The 23855-nt window shown below is 41.7% G+C and overlaps 1 protein-coding gene across 4 annotated transcripts in view; it reads right to left on the minus strand.

Annotated features, from left to right (window-relative positions):
* Positions 1-394: 394 nt before the first annotated feature.
* Positions 395-23855, minus strand: part of ephb1 (EPH receptor B1) — a 149959-nt gene continuing 126498 nt past the window's right edge. For all 4 annotated transcript variants that reach the window (XM_079648089.1, XM_079648087.1, XM_079648086.1 and 1 more), the window contains 6 exons: positions 22157-22404; positions 20579-20794; positions 9513-9662; positions 6793-6986; positions 5425-5580; positions 395-4621 (listed from right to left, as the gene is read on the minus strand). In XM_079648089.1, the coding sequence (XP_079504215.1) occupies positions 4513-4621; positions 5425-5580; positions 6793-6986; positions 9513-9662; positions 20579-20794; positions 22157-22404 (1073 nt within the window). In that variant the 3' untranslated portion in view covers positions 395-4512. The remainder of the gene's footprint in view (positions 4622-5424; positions 5581-6792; positions 6987-9512; positions 9663-20578; positions 20795-22156; positions 22405-23855) is intronic.

Here is a 23855-nt window from a genome sequence, read left to right on the forward strand (position 1 = left end):
ATGGAATTTATGAGGCTGTTGTGACTACTTGTGTATTTGTACTGCCTGTGAGTGTGTGTGTGAGTGTGTGTGCAAGTGTGTGTTTGAGACACATAACACTTAAGTTGCGAGGATAATTTTCTACTAGTTTGTCAAAATATTGTCACTTTTCTAGGAGAGTAATTGTTTGGTTTTGCATGACGGCTCGTTTATTAGTGGCTCATGGCTTTTAACACATGCTGCCACCCGGACCGATGGTGACAAAATGCTGTTTATTTCCTTAGCCATTATGAAACCAAGCATTAGACGTCACGATGACACACAGCGCTGACAGTGGTGTTCCTGGATAATAACCCTTACTCTCTTGACTCACTATTAATGAAAACAGAATTATAGACCATTGAGTCACGCACCATAAAGTGATTGACTTGTTTTCCAAGGCGTTTATTGAGTGCATTTTAGTACAATAGTTTTCAGAAAGTTACAGCTTACAAACTCTTGACACGTACTTGTCACAATTTACAAGTGGTAGCTATACAGAGACAAAAAAATAATAATTGTTCACGCTCTTAAACAATGTACCTGTGCACACATAAATGTCTGTATACACAAATGTGCCTGTTACTCACAAACAAACACATACGTTCACTCTCTCTCTCACGCACAAATAAACAAACTATGACATTTTCACACTCATATTCAGCTCCACCATCCAGTGTGTACCTATAGGGGGAGGTTGTGACTGGTCTCCTGGAAAGGTCCCATTTCACCTGTCCTTCCTGCTTACTGGCTGACCGAAGCAATTGCAAGTGTTCAGGGTGTGTAAAGTGTGTACATGAAGTGTATGTGTGTGCTGTTTTTATATGTGTGTATATCTTTGAGTCCACAGTCTGAAACAGAGGCGAAAAAAGAGAACAGGTTTTTTTTATACGTTTTGGAGGGTGTTGAGTCAGATTGTTTTCAGGTGAACACAGCCTCTACTGCTCTACCCTATACCGTAAATGACAGGCATGAAATCTACGACTAAAAGGATCATTGGTCCCTCCTTCCACAGTTACAGCACCATGAAACGTTTAACAAGCTCTGTTCCTGTGTTTTGTATCAGTCTGTGATGAATGGCATCCATGGGAAACGACTCTCAGAGAGGGATAGTGACCCGCCCTTTCCATTTATCATATTGGAGTGTCATTACTGTCACGTATTTAGAAAGACAAACGGAGCAAATGGAGAATTACACTGTTGCATAATGAATACATTCTATCGTCCCATTCACAGGCTCTTGGGTTGAAAAGCAAACACACGACACTGAGCTGAATAGAGGACTAATGCATTCAAATTGAATCATTGGCTTCAGCTAAAGGGATTTCTGCCAATCTCAAGAAGCATATGATCATATTCAGAAATAGTTGGTAAATCAACGGCTTGCACTATTGAAAGGAGAAAGCAATGGATTTTGCCCATTAGGCAAACTAGCAGCTTGATTACAGTATTTTCCTTTACCAAACTAAACTAAAGAAATCAACATAATACAAGGACAAAGATGTTGCCACATAAACCATACTGCAAGATGAAAGGAACTGATTTCCTTCATTGAGCTAACTTTCTGACTTTCATCTAAGAACCTATCTTTATGCCATCCCCTCCCTCCTGCACACTGACTCATCCCCCTATCTCCCATATATACACACTATGGGTCCTGCACCCTTTCCCTTCATTAAGCATCAGGCTGGAAAACAGACGTGGGTATAACATAATTGAGGGTTCCTAAGTGTGTGTGTGTGTGTGTGTGTGTGTGTGTGTGTGTGTGTGTGTGTGTGTGTGTGTGTGTGTGTGTGTGTGTGTGTGTGTTTATTTTTTGTTGTTCCCATCAGTCTTCCTCCCAGCTGGCTGATCAGATGCCTTACAGAAGGGGGTCTCAGCAGGTGTTTGCACCCCTGCCTGGGCCCACTGGAGCATGGAGCTAACCATTTCTCAGGACAGAGCAGTCATGGCCCAGTCCTGCCCATCCTGGCCCAGGACAGCATGATTACACCCAGGATAACAAGCTGGAGTTGTGCCAGCTAGGGGGTGTAGACAGGCAGAGAGGGCAGGACAGACAGAGGGAGAAGGAGGAGGAGGAAGATGACTTGAGGGTGGTGAGTATACTTAATAATCTGCTAATGGGCCTGCCATCAATTTCTAATTTTGGGACCAAGGTGGTTAGAACCATATTCATTCATGTCTCTTCAAATAGGGCCAAAAGGGATTCCAGCAGGGTCTCAGCTAATGCAGATAAGTGACACTACAATATCTCATGATAATTGTCTGCCATGGCTGGATGTCAAAGGAATATTACCACAGGAACCTTCAGGTCAGTTTGCTTTCACTACTAAAGGCAAGTGTTGTTATTGCTAACACTTGATTTATAAAACATGGCAAAAACTCCCCAAAGCCTGAAGCAAGCAAGCCTCAAGGGAAACAAGCCTCTACTACTCATCACCAAGGTTTCCTGACACCGTCTCATTGCGCCGACCAATCCCACTGCAATCATAAAAGACCATCAACAGCCTTAAAAAAGAGAAATCATCCTTGTGCACTACCCAGAGCTATGCTGAAAATATATTCCAAAAATACTGCCGTGTAATTCCAAAGACAGCCATCCCTCATCCCCTGGGAACAATGTAGACATCTTGCAATCAGATACTACCAAAGAGTGATTTTTCATACACCAGTTCCTGCAGCCAAGACTTATGGAGAGATATATGAAACTCTCTGTGGCACAACAGCGTTTGTGGTCAACCTGCCTACCCATATGGCAGCAGCAAATAGTGAGAATGCATAGATTTACTCAGCAGCGTACTTGCAGCAGTGTATGGGAGGCTTTGCTACACTGTGAGCAGCAGTGTGCCCGTGTGGGCTCACAGGAATGGCATCAGGCGTCTGTTGGCAAACCTCAGCCCAGATGTTCATTTCACTGTGAAGAGAAGTGATGCTCTTTCACTCCAATTTCCAGTTCTATGATTAGCTACTCTCTTATGCATTTCAAACTTGCAGGGAATGTTGCCTTGACCAAGATATCTGCAGCACCCATGAGAAGGACTAACTGGATTTGCCTGAAATAAAATCTACCAGAAACAGAGCAATTTGATGTTAAGAAGTGTTTTTTCCTGTGTGATTAGTGGGTATTTACCATGGATCTGGGTCGGCCAAGGCGTGGGTTTGGTTTCCCCTCCCCTCTGGATGGGGCTGAACACTCCCAACACAAACATCAACAACAGAACAAAAAGAAATAAAAACATAAAACATATCTGTACAAGTAAGTGCTCACCAGCAAGAGACAGCATGTGTACACCCACATTAAACATGATCTCCAATAAATGGATATTTTGTAAATTATTTTAAATCCTACAGAATTGTTCATATTGATCTACAATACCAATGATTTGCCCACAGTTCCTTTAGTGTTTTTCTTCAGGCTAAGATTGAGTCCGGATGGCCGTACAAGCCAGTGTCTGTTGTTCGGTCATCGTAAAGGAACCAGGGCACCGTAGGGAATCTACACATTGCATGTGTCTATCACAATCTAGTCAACAAGCATATCTTTGCCAAAATGCAAGCAGAGAGATCTGTACATACATATTCATACATATCACCTTCAATATGAAGGTTTATTATGAAAGATATAATCATATTTAGCAAGAGATAAACATATTTATATTCTCTGAATCTGGGTGGGGCTGGTTAAGAAGTCCTTTGGCAGGCCTTCCACCCAGGACTCCACAGGTAGTGTTAAAGTTAAAATACGAGTGAGCGGCATCTTGCTATAGTGATACAAAAAAACTAAAACGATCAAACAGATGGTAAAAGACAAAAATGTAACTGGCTCTTAATGTTCACCAGTCCATTTACGATACCATTTTCAAATTCCTCAAACGAGCAAAGGATGATGTGAAAGTTGGAAACGGCGCTCCACTGTACATCCCTGTATCCTTCTCCCTCTAATTATTCATACTGGTAATTGCTTTTTCTTCTTGGACTGATTTCTGGCCAGGTCAAGGCATCTTCATTGAACACATTGACGACGGTAAAATCACAGTTCACACGTTGTTTCTAAATGGCTCACACTTCTGTTTACAATTTGAACATCTTCTAGTCCAGATAATATAGAAGTACAATATCACTCATTTTACCATATGGTCTGAAATTGTGAGAGATTCCAAGTGGCGATGTCGGGTTGTTGGAGTTATTTTGGTTTACAATGATATGCATGGCAGTCCATAACCGCAGCAACTGATATCTGTCTTCCATTCATCGATAAATGGAGAAACAGTTACAAGTCTTGACCCTGAACTCCTGGTGTGGATTACATGAAGGGTGATAGCTGTTAACCATGTGGTGGTGAGGACCCTGGTCTCCTGTTGTCACGTTAGTGGATTAGATTAAGACAATAGTCTCGACTCTGGCGCGTTCCGATGGATCGGGGGTCATTCGAGGGCTGCCATTGCTGTTGGTCCTACGAATGCTGCCCGCTCCATGGCACAGCGCCACCTGTAGTCATGCCATAGTCGTGGGTGACTGGCTCATCTGCACCCTCATGATCTGGATATTACTGAGGATCTTCTTCTGATGGCCTGCCAGGGTCACTCCTATTCTTAGCAAGTCCCTAGAGAAAAAGAGGCAGAGAGAAAGAAAATTGAAAAGCAATAGATGAAAGGCTTTCCATCATGTTGAAGATGGAATTTGAGTATGAAGGGATTACAAATGGCTATCATTCTCTGGTGCATTTACAGTCCTTACATTGCTGTATGATGAAAGGGCAATTTCAGGGTGGAAAGCTAGTGGCAACACACATTTACAAAATTAATTATATCACTTGAGAAAATAATACATGTTGCTTTGCATTGCAAATACAATATATAAATGTCACCAAGCCTGGAGCATACATATTTAATATAAAATAAATGTTTGAATGATTTCACATTCTCACGAACATTTGCAGATCAAGCAACATTGCTAATTAAAATAAATGAACTGCAATATTTGTGTCAATTGGTATCACAAGCTACAGGAAAGGCTGTCATGACCCACTCTAAAATACTCCACATCAATAACAGAAAATAAATACGCTCCACCAAATATGCATCTAAAGGTTTTAACGTACTAAAGGTTTAACATCCATTTTAGAAAATTGTGCAAATAAAATTAATTATTTTGTAGATAGCACTTATAATATTGGAAGAGCATGGATGGAATTATTTTTACCACAGTGACTCTGTTATTCTCTGTTATATTTGTATGCATTACCAAGTACAGTCTTTAATTCAATGCTATCATTTAAAGACTTGACTCACTGGGCGCATTCATGCTAAAAATAAATGCACTTCAAGATGAGTTAATTTATTCAAGTGTGTCAATCTAAGTGCCATATGGCTTTGAATCTGTTTGCAGATGGGCAGGTGAACTCACTCTGAGGTCATTTGAGCCACCAGCTGCAGGGAGGTAAAGCCTGAGTTGAGGAAGTTGTCTCTGTACTGGCTCATCTTAATGGCACCGAGCCAGTCCTCTACTGAGCTGAAGGTGTTGAAGTCAGGTATGGATCTGTCCAGCAGTGGCTGCGAAGGCCTGGAGGAGGGAGAGGAAAGGAGGGGGGGGAGGTAAGAGCAAGCAAGTTTAGAGCAAGGCTTTGATTAAATATTAAGCAGAGAAAAAAGAAGGAGAGAAACTGTTGTTATGGCGTTTGCGTTGGTGTGTGTGCGAGGATGCGAGACGGAGAAGGCAAAAGTGTGTCCGTGTCTGTGTACTGTGCGAATATTGGCTTTGGAAAGTGTTTCTGACCCTTGATTTTTTTATGTAACACATTTAGGTGTTATACTTTACACTATATCTATCTATCTACCTACCTATCCAACTATTCAAATGTTTTATAAAAGCACACAAAGAGGCTCTAGTACCATTAGAGAAAACCATTACTCCTTGGCCTTCATGCCAAGTGCTTTAACTCGCAAAAATAAAGCCACCACTCATAACCTGGCCAATACTATCATTTATAGAAAGCATGCTATTGTGATATTTCTCACTGTGAGACATTAAGAAACTGGACACAATTAAAGAACTGTGAATAGGGCTAAATACAAAAGGGACCTCGAGGGAAAAACATGCTCCATTGCACATCCTCAAACTCACAAAAGGCCAAAAGTCCCCCTTTCAACATGGCAGCAGCACAAAGCATGCAGCCGAAACAAGTGGCTCCGGGACAAGTCTCTGAATGACCCTCAGTGGCCCAACCAAAGCCTGGAAATTGGAACGGAAAATCTTTGAAGAAACCTGAAGCACTCAGTTCACAGAAAGTCCATGGAGAATCTGGCCATGTTTGAGAGGATGTTCGAGAAAGGGTGGGAAAAAAGGCCTAAAACAAGGTCTGGGTAAGATTAAAAAAAGGTCAATGGTGCCTCTACAAATTAACCCATAAAGCTTTAGGAATGTGTATGTAGATAAGATGTTTCTATATATTTGAAGGTGTCTAAGGACATGTGTTGGCTCTATAAATATGGGGTAACAATTTTGAAAACCAAAATGCAACTGTGGATGGCTGAGATTTGTAAGCAACAGAAAAAACAAGGTCTGGGGATGAAAAGTTCAGGGTTGACGCAATCAACCGTAATACATTCATGTTTATTTTATGAAAGGATCAAAGTAAGCATGTGCATGCTGGATAGTTTGTATAGACAGCAAGTGTAAATACTGTATGTATAAACAGATGAAAGCTTCAGCTTAATATCCACTTCAGGGTGAACGTGTATATCATGGGCTGTGAAAAAAGGTGCTTTTACTCACACTGCAGGGATGTTGGCTACAGCTTTGAGGCTGGTGGGGTTACGGATCATCTTGTCCAGGGTGCTGACGATGTCGGCGAAGCGGGGTCTTACGTTACGGTCCTTCTGCCAACAGTCCAGCATCAACTGGTGCAGAGCACTGGGGCAGTCCATAGGGGGTGGAAGACGGTAGTCCTGTTCAATTGCGTTAATCACCTTGGGGGAAAAATGGTGGGAAGGTAAGCTCAGGTGATATTAGAAAGACTTCATAGAGTAATTACAAGATATTTCTGTCAGTTACAAAGTCTTTCTTCCAGCCGACTGGTTGTCAATAATATATTTCTTAAAACAGTTAAATACTCATTTGAGTTTGCAATGACTAATGACAGTAAGCACATCCACTGTGTTATCCTTACACGCTCATCCCTGCCTCAACAACATCCCCGCCCAGCCCCATACAGTCTCTCTCCCTCTGGTCACTTGTGACAGTTAGCATGCAGGCTGATGTGCCCTTCCTCTTGACTTCAGCCAATCACATGCCACTCCTGGAGGACAGAGCAAGGAGCGAGATGGAAAGCAGTGGCAGTGTCACTGTAGGAGGAAGTCTCTGGTGAGTGGGCAGATTGCATATTATTAACACTGCGAAGCACAGCCACTTGACACATGTCTCTTATACGTCATTCACACCAACGCAACTCCGGTTCAAGCTCCGTGCTAGAGCTTTTCAGATTCAGAACCGGTTCTTCGGTTTAGCTCCGGCTCTTTTCACACTGCCCAGAGTCCGACTGGTGCTGCGTCATTGCGTCATCGTTTGTGTCATGGCGTAACAGTTTGCGTGCCTGCTTCATAAAGCCAAACCGCGCGGAAACCCCTCACAGCTGACACCGACAACAACAACATGGCCGATGGTGCTCCAGCTTCCTCTGTACCTCTTTGGAATACCAGATTCCCAGTAGGTAGCTGGTCTCTTCAGTGGACCACTGCTGCTTGTTAAGTTTCTCCATCGTTGTGTACAAACTGGATAAAACGCCGGCTTTTTGTTGTTGTTCAGGAGTTGATCCCGCCCCTGCCCCCGCCTCGACGTAAGCGTGACATATGCGGTGCTTTGCTCTGGCCGGACCATTTTGTGGTGCTCGAAATGAACCGGATTCCGGAGCTAAGAGGCTGCTCCGCTGCGGTGTGAACAGGAAAACCCGGTGCTTTTCAAGCTCCAGCTCCGAACCGGCCCTGAAACACCGTTGGTGTGAATGAGGTATCAAAGGCTTCCCGGGCTATCCTGGACTTGTTATAGTGGAGCTACGACTGAAAGTTTCTGAGGGTAGAGTGAAGTGTTTCTTGAGAGTTCAACAAAGGTCGATACAATTTGGAGCCTGGAGGCAGAAATGGAGTGCCTACAATTTAATGACCACCCCTTACCCACCACCCTCTGTTTTGTAAGCTATAATGTATGGTTTGTAAAAAGAATACAAACAACCAAGTCAAGTACAAAAATGCTTAATATGCAGCTATAAAGCCACTTTCAAGATACTACAAACACTAAAGATTGCCAGATTGCTGCATTGCACATTGATGGACCTAGCTTTCACCCATATCCATATATCCATACTGTTTGTAGATGTAATCTTTTCTGAAAAATGCATAGTTGCAAGATAAGGGTCTGGTGTGAAATCAAGTGTAAAAGATACTATCATTAAAAATTAGAGGCTGCTCTGCAGGTTGCCAACTCCACCCTGGAGTTGAGTGCAATTCAGCACAATCTTGACAAATGGTGCATATGGAGTGTGTTGCAAGTGGTTGTGTTTGTGTTTGTGTGTGTGTCTCTCTGTGTGTGTGTGGAATGAGCAGCCGGACACGCTGAGCAATGCCAGTCCTCTTCTCTGCATTAGTCCCACCGGGCAGTGTTTGCTGCTGGCCCACTGAGGCAACATCTGCTGGGTTGGACAGTCCTTGTGGAGCTGGGTCCATAGAGGCCTGATGGTTGGCTAGCTGTCTCAATAAGGGAGCTTAGGGAGAGAGACCTCATAGTATGGGAACAAATCCAATGGTTTTGTGTGTTTGTGTTGGTGCCTGTGTGATGGTGGGAGTCTGTGCGTGGACCTTATCCAAACGGACGTGGGGAACAAAGCAGAGCTCTCAGCAATCATTCATTGCTCTCAAAAGCTGGCCAGGAAGGAAAAGAAGATAGTGTGAAACTGTGTCCATAATAAGTCTGCTTTCAAAGTCAGAGTCAAGGACATCTTCAATGATGATGCTATGAGATTGGAGCTGATAAAATATGTGTGATTTATCACAGCTTCCTCTCTTATGAGTTATTCTTGATTGCTTATCTTTGGGGTGAAAAGGCAATATAACCACATCTGTACGGAAATGGCCATCCTTTAATGAGGCAGTTTATCCAGATTTAGAATTGGGTTTTTTTTACGGCATGGAAGTTTAGAAAAGGGATAACACTCATTCAGATGTCCCATTTATGATCTTTCTTAAGGATCCCTTGAAATAGACACTTAAAAATGATTGGAAAAAAGGTGCATCTTCTGTAGTGACGCCTTGCTGTAACACATGTAAAAAGTCAACACATTTATTTGATGAAAACACATTGGTCTGTGTGATTTAAACCGCCTTTATCTCCATAACTAGAGTTATCATTTATTATGTGATGTTGCAATCGAACACCCTGTTTCAAAAGGGGATTACAGAATATATGCTATAGTGTCTAATGAGTATTATAAATATAACACTTACGTCCTGATTGGACATGTCCCAGTAAGGCCTTTCTCCAAATGACATCACTTCCCACATGACGATGCCGTAGCTCCACACGTCACTGGCTGAGGTGAACTTTCTGTAAGCGATGGCCTCTGGTGCTGTCCACCTCACTGGAATCTTCCCACCCTAAGAACAGGAGAAACAAAAGGAGCAGAAGATTAAATGAAAGAAATTGCAAAGTTCCCAAACAGTTTACTGCCAACATCATTTTCAGTTGTAACACAATAACCCCCTAACACAACTGTGACTGCTTCAGCTCTCCTAACTCCTTATCCCCCCTTATCCATCCAGCGTCGATCCTCCATGAGCCAACAGTGGCTCCCAATAGTGTTTGCCCTTCACACATCGACCAACATCACATTTAGCGTCTCCTCTCCCACAGCTGTGTTTGAATGAAGGAAGATAGGCCGGGGCTTCGGCTCGTACATCGAGCGTGTCTGCCCGTAATTGGACTACCTGGCCCTCAGACATGTCACGTGCCCTGCTGACTGAAATTGACAGCTGCTGGTTTAAAATTCTGCACACACATATTCACAGGCACAGTCATAGATGATTGTGCGGGCCCACCGACGCACACAGATGTGCACACACCCAACACACACCCAACACACCTCCCTTTATATCTGAGTCAAGCTTGCCACTGGTTTAATAATGCCAATTAGCTCAACCTGAGCATTTGCAGATAAGCTGCTGTTGGAAACAAACCCAGAGAGCAACCTACACAGACCACCCTGTTCCCTCCTCGCTCTCTGAGAGGGGAGGAGGGGGGGAGTAGAGAAAGAGACACAGAGGAAAATTATAAATTAGTGAGGAGAATGAGAGACAGAAAATGCTTCCTTTGCAGTGTTTCCATACCCCAGGCCTTTTAAAATGTACGAGAGGAATAATCATAAACAGGTTACCTTGGTGTGTGTTCCTGTATGTGTGCATCTTTACACACTTGTGTAAGTGCTACAGGTCAGTATTGTGTAGTACTGCAGGAGGGCAGAGGCTGAGCTCATTAATGAACACCTCCTTAGGATTTGACCTTAGAGAGGTTGCTGACTCTGAAAAGAGATTTAACATCTCACCCTGAATGGACACTGCTGTCAGGACACACTGCAAGACACGAAGGCAACACAGTTCTCACTGAGCTCTCACCAGCCAGTGGAGAAAAACTTAGGATGAATTAGGCGCTGGTGTGGTTGTGTGAGTGTGTGACAGACAGAGAAAACGAGAGAACAAAAAAGAAAAGCGAACAGGCAGAGATCAATAGTAGAATAAAGGATCTCTAATCCCCGACGACTTCAATGCCTTTCTCATATCTCAGACTACTTCACATCTGAATTGTTTCATCTAAACCAAGACCCCAGGACACTTTCTCTTGCCCTTTTCCTTTGTCCTAGGGCATGGAAGTTACACAGAAATCTTCCCTTAGAAAAAATTAATGTACCATTCCCCTTCTTCATCGGTTACTCGGTCATAGGCAATGTTTCACGTCAATCAGTTGGTTTGAACGAACATACAGAACATGAAAAACACAGACATAAATGCATAATTGCATGAAAGAATTGCGGCTTCAAGCAAAACGATATATATTTCAGCCTGTGTTTATCATTACATAGCTTACTCCCTCCCTCGCTCAGTACATCTGGTCTCCTGCCCCAGGATTCTGTTGGGGATATGAGCTGAGTGTCGCTGGAATGGCCTGAGCAAAAATTCATGCTTCACAAGAAGCTCCCTGTGCGCCTCCAATGAGACAGACTTTAGTAATAACATTTCCAAGGCGGAGTGAGTCAGAGGCAGCTATGCAAACTCTTAGTAATTACTGCTGTGGGCCAGTGATAGCTCTGCCAAAATTCTGCTTTAATAACATAAAGTACTAAACAGCTCATGCGTATAGGGAAGAAGGCAAACATATATTTTTTTTAAAGCATTGGAGTGTTAATACCAAAGGGAATTTGTTTGGGGTAGTAGAAGTGGTGATGGGAATTAAAACAGACCTAATGTCAACACAAAAGTTGGAGAGCTTTGTGAAGCCTCGAAGCATGGGGAGAGCTCTTTGGACATGGTATATTGTGCTGGCTACTGAAAAAGGAACAAGCTGTTTTCTGTTTGCCTTGAAGTGAAATATCACCCTTCTAACAGAATTTACACACTCCTATTATCTTGGACAGTTAACTCTTTGTATAAAATGTGTGTGGATGAGCCAGAATGAAGCACATCCACTGGAGCTGCAGAACTACCATAGTCCTTGAGAGGAGTCATCTTCAATGATATCAAGTGATACTTTGCAAAAATCCCTTGGTAATAAATAAAGGGGGTGTCATATGGTGCCGGATTCTACAGAGACATCAGATGGGTATATTTTCTGGTTGATAAATGTTGGCACAGTGAAGGAAAAAACTAGTGTCCAAGAGAGGGGGAAAACCGAAACTACATTTGCCCTCAAGATACCTTTCAACTTCATTGGTCGATGTGATTGCTCGTACATCCCATAATAGAAATCGTTTTAAAATTGTGCCAGCTTTTAATGTTTTATAATAGTTTCTCTTATTTTGCATTATGAATGGTTAATGTGCAATTTAATCTGTGTTTTACGACCGCTGTATTGTTTTGTGTTCATTTGTTGTGACATTGTTTATGCTGCCCTCTTGGCCACATTGCTCTTGACAAATTGATTTTAATCTCAATGAGACTTTCACCTGGTTAAATAAATTATATATATACACCTGTGACCTTACCACCTTTTGCTGTCAAAATACATTTTCAAAACTTGGTGTTTTAAGCTATTCTCAACAAGTTTCCCTATCAGGCATGTGACAAACAAACCAGCCACAGTCTAAGAGGCGTGCTGTCAACCTAATGTCACCGAAGGAGATTACAGTACTGGTTCCACCTGGTCGTGGGCACCTGTGACAGGTGCTGGCCAGTCGTGACAGCTAGCCGCACATCTGGAGTGCGGATGTAACATAGATATGCTGGGACTGTCAGGTTAAGAGGTATCACGGGTGAGAGGAGTGTGTTCCTGTGACAGCCAGGTCTGAAAAGATGAAGGATAAACATGTGGTGGCTTGGGTAATGTGTGTACTTACTTGTGTCTGTTATGTTCCCCTTGTGCCAATAATTTGTGAGTATGTGTGTGTAGACAGTGATACACATAGCTAGGATATGAAACACCTGTCATGTCCTTACAGTGGCTCGAGCTATCCATCCACCAATGTGCCAGATACCCTTATGTAGACTGTCAAATATACCTGTCGGAGTACAATGAAAGTCATCTCTTACATGCAGCCATGTCCCAGATAAACATGCTATAATTGAGAAGCAGAGTCTAGGGTTTTTGTCTTGTTTTTGCTCAGCGTTTGTACTTCGCAGAAGCTATTTAGCGACTCCAAATAAACTTTCTGCTTCATCTGGAAGACAAATATGTAGATCCCCCTTTTCCTGTCTTCCTTTCTCTCCCGTTCCCTCTTTTCCTTTTATCCTCCAACTTCAGTTATCCATTTCCAAACAATGCTCTCTCAAATGGACTTGAGCACATTTACTTAGGCTGGGGAGAGTGCTCCATCAACATCCTTTTAATGAAATCCTGAGAGCAACGATCTGCCCTGGATGTCTGCCCAAATAGAATGCGAAAGAGAGTGAGAGGGACGGAAAGAAGCCGGGAAAGGGAGAGTGATCTGGAGATCGGGAAGAAATAGAACAAGAAAAAAAAAGAGAAGAGGGTGGGGCGGGGGGGTTGGTGAGAGAGCTGCTGGTTTCTCAGACACCCATGGGAATGTCTGGTAGAGAGAAGGACGCAGGTCTTTCACCGTATACACAATGGAGTCATGCTATACTCGAGGAAAGCATTTGTCAAAACTACATTTTGAGTTTGAAAGATCCCAAACAGTCTCACAGTGAGGCTTTTTGTTTTTAGATTTGACTAACAAACACACTCAGAAAAAGCTCTATAGAGTGTGGGAAAATAACTGAAGAAAATGAAAAACATACCACGCACCCAGAATACCCATAATTGCTCTCCTTCTGAAAATAATGAAATTCTGATCAAGATTAAAATACATATGCGTCACATCGCCCAGGAACCTTCTGTCTGTAGCATTATGATCCTGTTCCAAAAATAATTGCTGCGAGGAACTGAAATTCAGTCAGGTTACAGTATAAATTACAGAACAATACGGCAAGAGAGAAACAGATATTCTTCTGTAATATTAATAACTGTCATGTATACTTCATTATTTAGAGAGTGAGCTTATAACCAAAAATAAGGTTATTATGTAATTCACCAGTACTCTACTTCTGAATAACTTCATAATATATACAGTGACAATGCTTAGTAGTTTATTAGGGTATAATACTCAAATTCAACAAAGGAAAGCTGAGAAATATGCATCTATGTAGAGTGAATTCAAGGATTTCTTTTTTTAAAACATGAGAGAATTTGGAATCGTAAATCTAAATTGTTGTCACACAGTGTTGAAGGTGCCATAGCAACCTCACCCTGCAGATGTGTTTTTATGGCATGTTTTACATTTCGTTGCCTTGCTCCGCTCCGGGGGGGTGGGGGGTGCACAGACTCTAGAATCAGCACTGTGCATTCGCCAGTATCTTTAATGTCCTTATCAAACTGCAGCAACCCTTGAATAAGCATTGCTTTTTTCATTACTTATGGGACCAGTTGCGAGCCGTCAGGGCCCTCTACGCAAAATATTTTATTAGTTATATTTTTCATTAGTTTTACTAACATAACTTGATTTAATTGTATTTAAAATAATCCAATATCCTTTTCAATTTCAAAGAACACAAATTGGGTTATTTGCAGGTGTTTTTTTGTGTGGTAGAGGGTCGCTCATTAATGGGTTTGCACCCCGGGCCGTTGTTTTGATATTCCGCTGAAGTACGCTGTGACGTAATAACAATTTTTTCGAGGGAAGGGGGGGGTCAGAGGGCCTAGGTATAAAGGTCACGGCTCGCCTCTGTATGAGACTCATATTGTTTCTCATGTTTTAAAGCAACTGAAAGTATATAGGGATGAGAACAATATACAAAAAACAATGGCCATGCCAGGGCTTTATTTTGAAAATCATAAAAAGCTTATTTGGAAGTTAATGCTTTGAATTACAAACGAATTAAATCTCCCTTTGGTGAGACTGCAGTCTGAAGTATAGTGTTAATATGGATACACAAGCTCACCAACAGAGAAGCTATCTCTTTTACTGAATTAGTTCATTGTGAGTCCTGCTCAGATGCAAATGCGGTCCAACAGCCACAGATGGCAAATCAATGCCAACCTTATACTGACTCGCAAACACGACAGAAGGTATAAATCAAGGTACCGTGCTTTGGATGGTTGCACCCTCTTTGATGCAGGGACCAGGTATGGATTGTGTTACTTTCAGAACCAATGCCTCCTCCATTTCCATATTCATTTCCATTCCTGGAGAATTTATGCTGCTACATTTACCCGAAGCCTGAGCAAATTAAACTATCCAATCTGAATAAAATTAGCCTGGAAACATCCTTATTAGTTTCAACAACCAAGAGATGAACCAAACCAAGCTAGCATGTTTAGGATTTCGCTTCAATTATGAATGAGTGTGACTGGGGTTCTATTCTCAGCAGCAGCTATTCTAGCTTGGCAGGACACTTGGGTGCAAAGCCAGATGGGGATCATACTTGACTACTTCATTGTGACTCATACTCATGGGGGGTGGGGAAGTGTAGGATCTGTGCAGGGAAGCGTTAAACTCTACCTGCTCTCCCAGGGAAGCTGGAAGATGAAATAAAGTATCTAGCTTGTTTACGCACTCCAAAAGCAAAATAAGGGAACTGGAAATGGCAGGGTATTGTGGGAAAGGCCAATATTAAAATAGGGGGAAAAGTGTTTTGATGTCCTACCAAATATCACATGCAACCAGGTCAAACCAATCCTCAACTCTTAAAATTGAGATATCAGCCTTAGGTTGTTTTCTTAAACAACAGATACTACTGTATATTAAAGGGGACCTATCATGCGAAATCCACTTTTTCATGTATTTTATACAGAAACATGTGTCCTCTCTCTCTGTGTAAAGAGATTCTGAAAGTTTCAGGAAAAAAGATTCGCTCACTTTTTCTCCTGATCTATTTATATAAAAACCTGAAATGAGCTGATCAGATTTTGGCCACTTTATGATGTCATAACGATTTTTTGGCTTGTGTAACCATTAGCCAATCACCAACCAAGGTAACATCTGCCCACCTTATTTCCTGAATCTCCTCCCAGAGCACCTTTGTGTTCTTTTTAACCATATATCTCGCAGAGGGGCGTGGGGAGGGGCTCCTTATTATGAAACAGGGCTGAAACAGAGTGGATTATGGGATGCTATAATGCATGATCTGTTTGGTATTTGGAGCCAAACACTTCAGAGACATGTTTTGTATATATCTGAGACCTATAGTATATTGATGAAAAACAGTATAATAGGGGACCTTTAAGTTACAGCTGCACAGTATAACCCATGACAATTGGAGGAAATATGAATCTAATTGTGTATTTTTCCAACTACACAATACAATAACTTTTGTTTTAGAACTGCAACAAGGTATGGGTATACACAGGATATATTTGAAGATACTGTAGAAGAAGACAGTAAAGGATTGTGGAGATATGTAAGCAGAATGACTGACTGCTGATCAAAGAGAACCAGTGGATTATAATATTCCTTATATACAAAGAGTGAAGGAATACACAGGTAGATTTTTGACAATATTGTAGAGTTAAATAGACAGCAAAAGTGTACAGTGGACTATTTTCTAAGTGCAAGCTCTTAAAGTTGGTTGGTGCAAACAGCTGTTTACTAAATGTAACTTCATCACATGAAATGGAAATAAATAAGCAATAGGTTTCATTCATTTTTATTCCGTGCTTATATAACTATGTATGGTGAACTTGCTGTTCTCCTGAAATGAGCTGTACTAAAAGGGAGATGTTGGGATCTGTGTTTGCTGTGTGGTGTGGTGTGAGGTATGAACCTGGCTTGTTGTAATATGAGCTGTGGACATCATGGTGATGCAACACAACAGTGCCTCAGGGAAGAAGCAGCAACAGCCACACAAATGTGCTGGTCTATATTCAGTACTGTTACAGGTTTATTGTCTATGTAAATATGTATTTTATGTTTGCATATACATGTGATAAGTCTCAAAAAGACCCTTTGTTTGCTTTTGGTTGAGTCCATATGGACATGTTCCCAATTCACTTCTTGTTTACTCAGTGAATATGTCCCCCTTAACTTGAAGTGCATAAATAATTCACTGAAAGTTGAAGAGACAAGCCAAAAAAGTGCATGGGCCTGAAGCCAGAGAGGGAGGGGGAAAGGATGCAAATAGAAAACAGACAAATGACAGAAACAACAGCGCGGTCCACATAGTGTGGGCACTGGAGCGGAGCTGAGAGAATGTCACTCAGGTCACAGGGATTTGACAGATGAGCTTTGTTACTGGCTCTGAGTGACCTCGCCTTTCAACCCCTCTCAGCCTCAATGACACAAACAAACAAACACACACCTACATACACATACATAGAAAAAGATACCTGGGGGACTTATATGTGTATACTCTGTCAGGAGCACAGCGCACACACTCTTCTAACCACAAACATGCCCACTCAGTCACATCGTATGGTATACATGGTGTGACATGCAAGGCAATGACAGGCTTTCCACATCATCAGCTGAGGCACAAGTCGAAATTCCTGACCCATACCTTCCCTCCTCACTAAGGTCCTGTGGGCATAAAAACTCAAATGAAAGGGTAGCAGCACTTGTGTGTGTCTAATGTGTGATAGACTTGACACGCTATTCACTCACACATGAAAACAAAACACACTAACACATATGACGCATTACCGCTGCATACAGTTTGGTTCTTCATTCGTTACATCTACACTGATTATGTCCATCTGATGAAATGGGGAAGAAGTGGACAGCTGGGGGAAAATGAATAATAGATAAATAAATGCATAGATGGTAGCCTTTTAGATATATGGATTTGTGAATAAAGAGACTAATTTGAAAGTGTTCCCGGTTCGCCGGGTGTTCAAAAATCAATCCTCCTCCCTGTCAGGTAAGCAGGTTAACTCACATTTAACCTGGACTTGTTACCATGGTCCTAAGGGCTACTTCATAAACCAAGCAACTGTGTAAATATAATCAGGCAGTGATGCAAATACAAGAAAGGCATGGCTGCGATGGGACACACAGTCTTTATAATAATTAACACACATCACCTTAGCAAGACCAGTGCAGTCCAAGCATTGTCCATTGAGCCTAATTAATCACGACTTTGGTTAGCAGCCAACAGAAAGGGCGGACAGCCCCCTTCTGTCTGAAACCTCCACAACACTGCTCCAGAATGAACCCAAATCCAGGGTTAACACAATTACCAGCATGCCCCCCCTAACCATATATCCAACACCACACCACAGGCACTGTAATTGGTGTGCCTCAAATTGTAGGGAAAAATTAGAAAAGCAGTAGAGGGAAAGAGGTGATTAATTTGCTAGAGGAAGAGGTCGATGGCGATGTAAATCACTGCTTGTCAGCGCAATTTAATTTCCCGGATTCCCTCGGCCTTGTCTGCCACGCCAGCCTTGCTCACTGATTGGTTAGCGTCAGGTCTTAGCTGAAGAAGTCAAAGAGTGAAGGGCACCATGCATAGCTTAATTACATCATAGAGCATATACAGGAGCATACTTGTTTGCATGTTTTCCCTGTTTACTGGGGATTGGGGATCAGGAGAACAGAGGACTAAGAACATCTGTGGCAACATCAGCAAAGTCTTGATGAGCTGTCCTCAAATGTTATCACATTTAGTTATATTTAAGACTTCAGTAGGCATAGTTACAGACTCTCATTATGAAATATGAATAACACTGCTCTTCTGATTTGATAGGAACAAAAATAGTCATGGAACTGAAGATTTCATCTGGATCCTTATGATAAGAAGGCTGCACTCAGTATAAAATTGAAGCACAGTCGAAGCTTTGATGTGCTCTTCTCTATCAGTAAAAGACACACACAGCATCAAAACACCTTAGTGTTACCATCAAAACAGCTCCCCAGGTTTAGACTTCAAACCTCACCTGCTCTATTGACTCTCCAGATAATGCCCTCAAGGAGACTTTGTTTGCATTAAACAACATCAAAATGCCGACTTCAATCTATAATCTAATCCCCTCCTTTTACGCCCTGTTTTATTAGCAAGCTCAGCGGCGCAGACAACAGAGATGCTGTTCCTCTTTGTTGCTAAATAAGACCCATTCAGCAAGGTTTACCCACAGGGGTCAAGCATACAATGCAAGCTATTCCTGGGGAGCGATTAGCTCTCAGCCACACCGATGTAAGGTCTGGCCCTAATGACACTTCCTGTGCTCACCTGAGCGTCCACATCCTGCCAATCATTTACACTGAATGTTATTGGCAAACAACCTAAAGTAATAATTGCAACATTATTAACAATAATCTAACGAGAGCATTTTCAACCAGAGCTCAAATGTACAGAGGATAAAGTACATGATGTGTTTTGTTTCTTTGCCTATATTTAGATGAAGACTAATTATTTTTCCGACTCCCTTTTTATACCTGAGTTGCTCTGCCTCACAGACTGACTATATGTCTTTGATCTGGAGGTGTGTGGCACAGTGGACTAGTGCGTTGGTGTTCGGATCAGGGGAGCACAGGTTCAAACCCCACTGCAGTCAGCATGTCGTTGTGTCCCTGGGCAAGACACTTCACCTCAAATTGCTTCTGAGGGGATTGCCCACAGTATTGAGTATCGAAGTCGCTTTGGATAAAAGCGTCTAGCAAGTAACATGTCATGTAATATAATGATTTTCTTATGTGTTGAAAGAAATATCTGAAAGTCATTCTAAAATAGGCTATTTTTATAACATGATTATACTATTTATTGATAATATATACAGTGCTACCACAATTTACATTCATCACAGAGAGCTACCCGGGTGGTTTTATGAAACAAGTAAGAATATCTTCTCCCAGGTTAGACTGGCAGTAAAGGTTGTGTAGGGCCACTGGAGGCTGGGGAACAAACATTACAGGAGGACAGATGAAATACATGACATGCTAAAAATAATAATAATAATAATAATAATATATATATATATATATATATATATACATTTCCTCTATTGCAAATCTTACTACAAAAGGCAGACATATACATATGTGTTACATTGACAGTGACACAAGCTAATTTGCACCAAAGTCCCAAAGCAATGTCAATGAGGTGGCAATAGACACAAAGACACCCACCCACCCACTCAGACACATACATGCATGTACACATCATAGCTTTTAAGCTCTCTCATACACACACACTTAAGTAACCCACGCACAAACTCAGGCATGCCGTGAGTCCTAACGACCTGTGCAGTGTGTTTGCGAGGGCGTAATAGTGTGTTTTGAATTAGGAAGAGGAGAGGCAGAAGATGAACTAACGATGGCTGCTAATAATTACAGATCTGTAGTGTGGAGGAGTTAATGAGGAGCCAAAGCCTCCCATGATGCCCCAGTAATAATGAATGAGGAGTGAGAGAGAAAATGGATGGGGGGGGGGGGGGGTTGGAAGCTGTCAGTTTGAGAGGCCGCAATGCCCTTTGGTTTCACTGCACTCTGGGCATGTCAACGAGAGAGGAGCCTTCCCAGAGGAGGCTTGTCTCCACACTAATGAAGATGTGACAGCCCTCCAGTTCGTGACTTGCAGAGTGTAGGAAAGAGGAAGAAAGGGGATGAGAAAGTCAGACAGCTAATATAAAATGAAAGGCACTGAAAAGGTGAAAGGTTGCAAAGACCTTCAGAAAGGAAGAGACAGCGTCACAGAGAAGCAACAGTGATTAGACTGATAGGTGATGGTTGTAGCGACGTTCCGTATGCTGTGTGTATCAATAACAATTTGACTTGACACTTCAAAGACACATTACATGCTGAAAAAGCCATATTCGGAAAATATATGGTTCCCCCTGGCCCTTCAGATAAAAGTTGAACATTGTAAGTACTCACCAGTGAACTGGTGTAGCTGGGATCAGAAGTGTCGTCCTGTAGGTAGCGAGACAGGCCGAAGTCAGACACTTTACACACCAGGTTGCTGTTGACCAGAATGTTTCGTGCAGCCAGGTCACGGTGAACGTAGTTCATTTCGGAGAGATATTTCATCCCAGCTGAGATCCCACGCATCATCCCTACCAACTGGATCACGGTGAACTGACCATCATTTTGCTAGAGGACAGAGAAAAAAAAAGTTATTTAGATGTTATCTTTGGCGCAATTAACATAAATGAGAATAGCTGGAAGATAGAGACGTGTCAGCAAATGTTAATATTACTGCTTTTGAATGATAATGAACAAATTACATTGGTTATTTACTGAAGATAGGATGCTGATAACAAATACTAGGCCTGATTGTCCTTATATGTATATGCTGAATACAAATATACATACAATTGGATATTTACTGCTAGGAAATATCAAATCAAGTGAAAAATAAATTAAATGTTTGTCCTTTTTTCTAATGTTTTTTGCATACAACATGTAGTCGTCAAAAAGGCTGCCCAGTGGGAATGTACTTCAATTTAAAGGCTTTTTTTAGTATATTATTATTACCAAAGCCAGAGGGTCTATGTTCATAAACTGGCAAAGGAACAAGATGTGCTGTCACATCTGGCATTACATTTACAAGTAGGCTAATACATCTGATTTCCCAACTGTTGACATTAGTGCTTTTTCTCTAGCAAGTAATTAAGTTCACTTATTTCAGGATACGTTTTTTTTGGCGCTGCATTTTTAATTATCTGTTGTTAACACTCAGCTATTATAAAATCAACATCCTGCACTCTTTAATTGCCCTTTAAATCCTCTTCATAACAAGTGGAAAATTAGACTTCTATTAGATAGGGAAATGGATTCCTGAAGCCAATCTTGCTCATTGCCGGTTTCAGAGCAGTTTTCCATTAGAACTTGATGACATCCATCTCTTCAACATCCAAGCATGGCGCCCCTACCCCGGTACGAATCTTTTGAAGAGCAAGCTTTGAACCCCCGAAACACGGTAACAAATAAGAGGGTAAGGGAGATCGATGGGAACACAAGTCGGATGTGGCGGTTAGCAAAGCCAACTTCAAAGAGCCCCTTTAAACCCACCCTAGATCAAAGTGGAATAGAACACCAATCCATGAGATTGAAGAAGGGAAAGAGCGAGTTGAATATTGATTAAGCTGTATGTCCGCTCAATCCCGACTATAAAAGAAAGTGAGGAGTTCATTAAACGCTCCAGGCATTTATAGAGAAATTAAAGCTGATAGAGCTAGCTAATGGAAAATTCGAAATTAAGAATGATTGAAATCATGTTCATTGTCATGAAACATATTCTCTGTTGGCACACGATAGATTAAGAAGGCTCATTCTAATTTGTATTAGGAGCGATTCCTAGCATGCGTTCCTTTACGGGACTGTTTAACAATTAATTTCCAATTAACTCCTCAGTTTCATAATGGAACAGCTTATATTAGACTTGAGAATATGGCGTCTCATCACCTAATATAACTAGTAGCCAACAAGTATGATTCCACAAAAATGACTCACCCTGAGGAATGAGTCAAGGGCACCATTCTCCATAAACTCTGTGACTATCATGACTGGTCGGCTCTTTGTGACTACACCCTCCAGACGGATGATGTTGGGATGATCGAACTGGCCCATGATTGAAGCTTCAGCCAGGAAGTCTCGCCTCTGCTTATCCACGTAGCCTGCCTTCAGAGTCTTGATGGCTACATAGATCTCCCTCTTACCAGGCAGCTTCAAACGGCCCTTGTAAACCTCCCCAAATTCACCTAGAGGGGAGATGGAAAGAGGAGCACAGTGGTATCTGTCAAAACCCAGAACTGATAAAGTTTTGTTTGATCAAAAAGTGATCAAACAAAACATTAGTAGAGTTGATGAGATCTAAATCTATTCATTTATTCATCTTATTTACATATCATGTCCCTTGGCAGAAATGATTGATTTTCATTTAGTCTATATCAAGCACCCTGAGTGTTGTCCAATACTCCTCTATTGTTGCTGCATCATGATATTTTTAACAGTGTGGTTCCCCCGACTCACATGATTTAGCTGTACTAAAGGCCAACCAACTGTTTTCATATCTCCCCCCCCCCCAAAAATAAATAAAGTCCTGGTAAATATCTGGATTAATTATCTCCACCTTGGTATCCTGCAGAGACACCACACAGTGAAATCAACAAAACCGGAAATCTTTAATTAGTTAGTCCCCTTGAATATTATCCCATCCCTGTTACTTCCTCACACCTAGCTTGCTGAGTAGGCCCAGAATAATATTTGTGTTCCAGCCTCTCTACAGTACAAACCAACACATACTGTTATCAGCATGCCCTTCCTGCTGAAAAAAAAAGGTGTGTCCAGTCCCAATGAAAATACATGTTGGGGACACAAGTACATGCTAAGATGGAAGTATTTAAGCTTTATAATTTACTTCACCTATTGTGCAAAATCCACTTGTTCATGTATTTTATAAATAAACATGTGTCCCCTCTGTGTAAAGAGATTCTCAAAGTTTCAGGAAAAAAGATTAGCTCACTTTTTGTCCTGATCCATTTATATAAAAACCTGTCTGAAAATAAGCTGATCAGATTTTGGCCACTTTATGATGTCATAATGATTGTTGGCTTGTGTAACCACTAGCCAATAACCAACCAAGGTAACCCCCCCCCCCCCCCCCCCCCACCCTCTTTAGGTAACAGACAGAGAATCAGCACTTTTGAAAAAGGGCTGAAAACAGAGGGGTTTATGGGATGCTACAATGAATGATCTGTTTGGTATTTCGAGCCAAACACTTCAGAGACATGTTTTGTATATATATCTGTGAACTATAATATATTGATGAAAAACAGCATAATGGGGACCTTTAAAAGCAATAATCCCCTAATTATTATTTCATTAATTTGACCAAAGATTTTACCAATACATTCAAAAACAAGGAAACAGGGTCTCTACCTACTTTACATGCTAGTCATATAAAAAGGGCAAGGTAGAACATGTGCTAGAGCAACACTAATAGGCTCCTAAACAGAGAAGCGCAGGGAATAGGCTGCAAGGCTTGAGTTATTTCTAATGACATTGAGTCCCAGGGTAGCTGGCCTATATGCTGCTGGTGCTCTTGACATGGGCCCCAGACATGTTCCCATGTGATGTGGCTGGTAAAAGTGCTGGGTTTTACGACCTTGAACAGATGCAGGTTAAACTTGTTTGCACTCGAGCACACAGA

The sequence above is a fragment of the Notothenia rossii genome, assembly GCF_949606895.1.
Source record: "Notothenia rossii genome assembly, chromosome: 9".
Classification (NCBI taxonomy): Eukaryota; Metazoa; Chordata; class Actinopteri; order Perciformes; family Nototheniidae; genus Notothenia; species Notothenia rossii.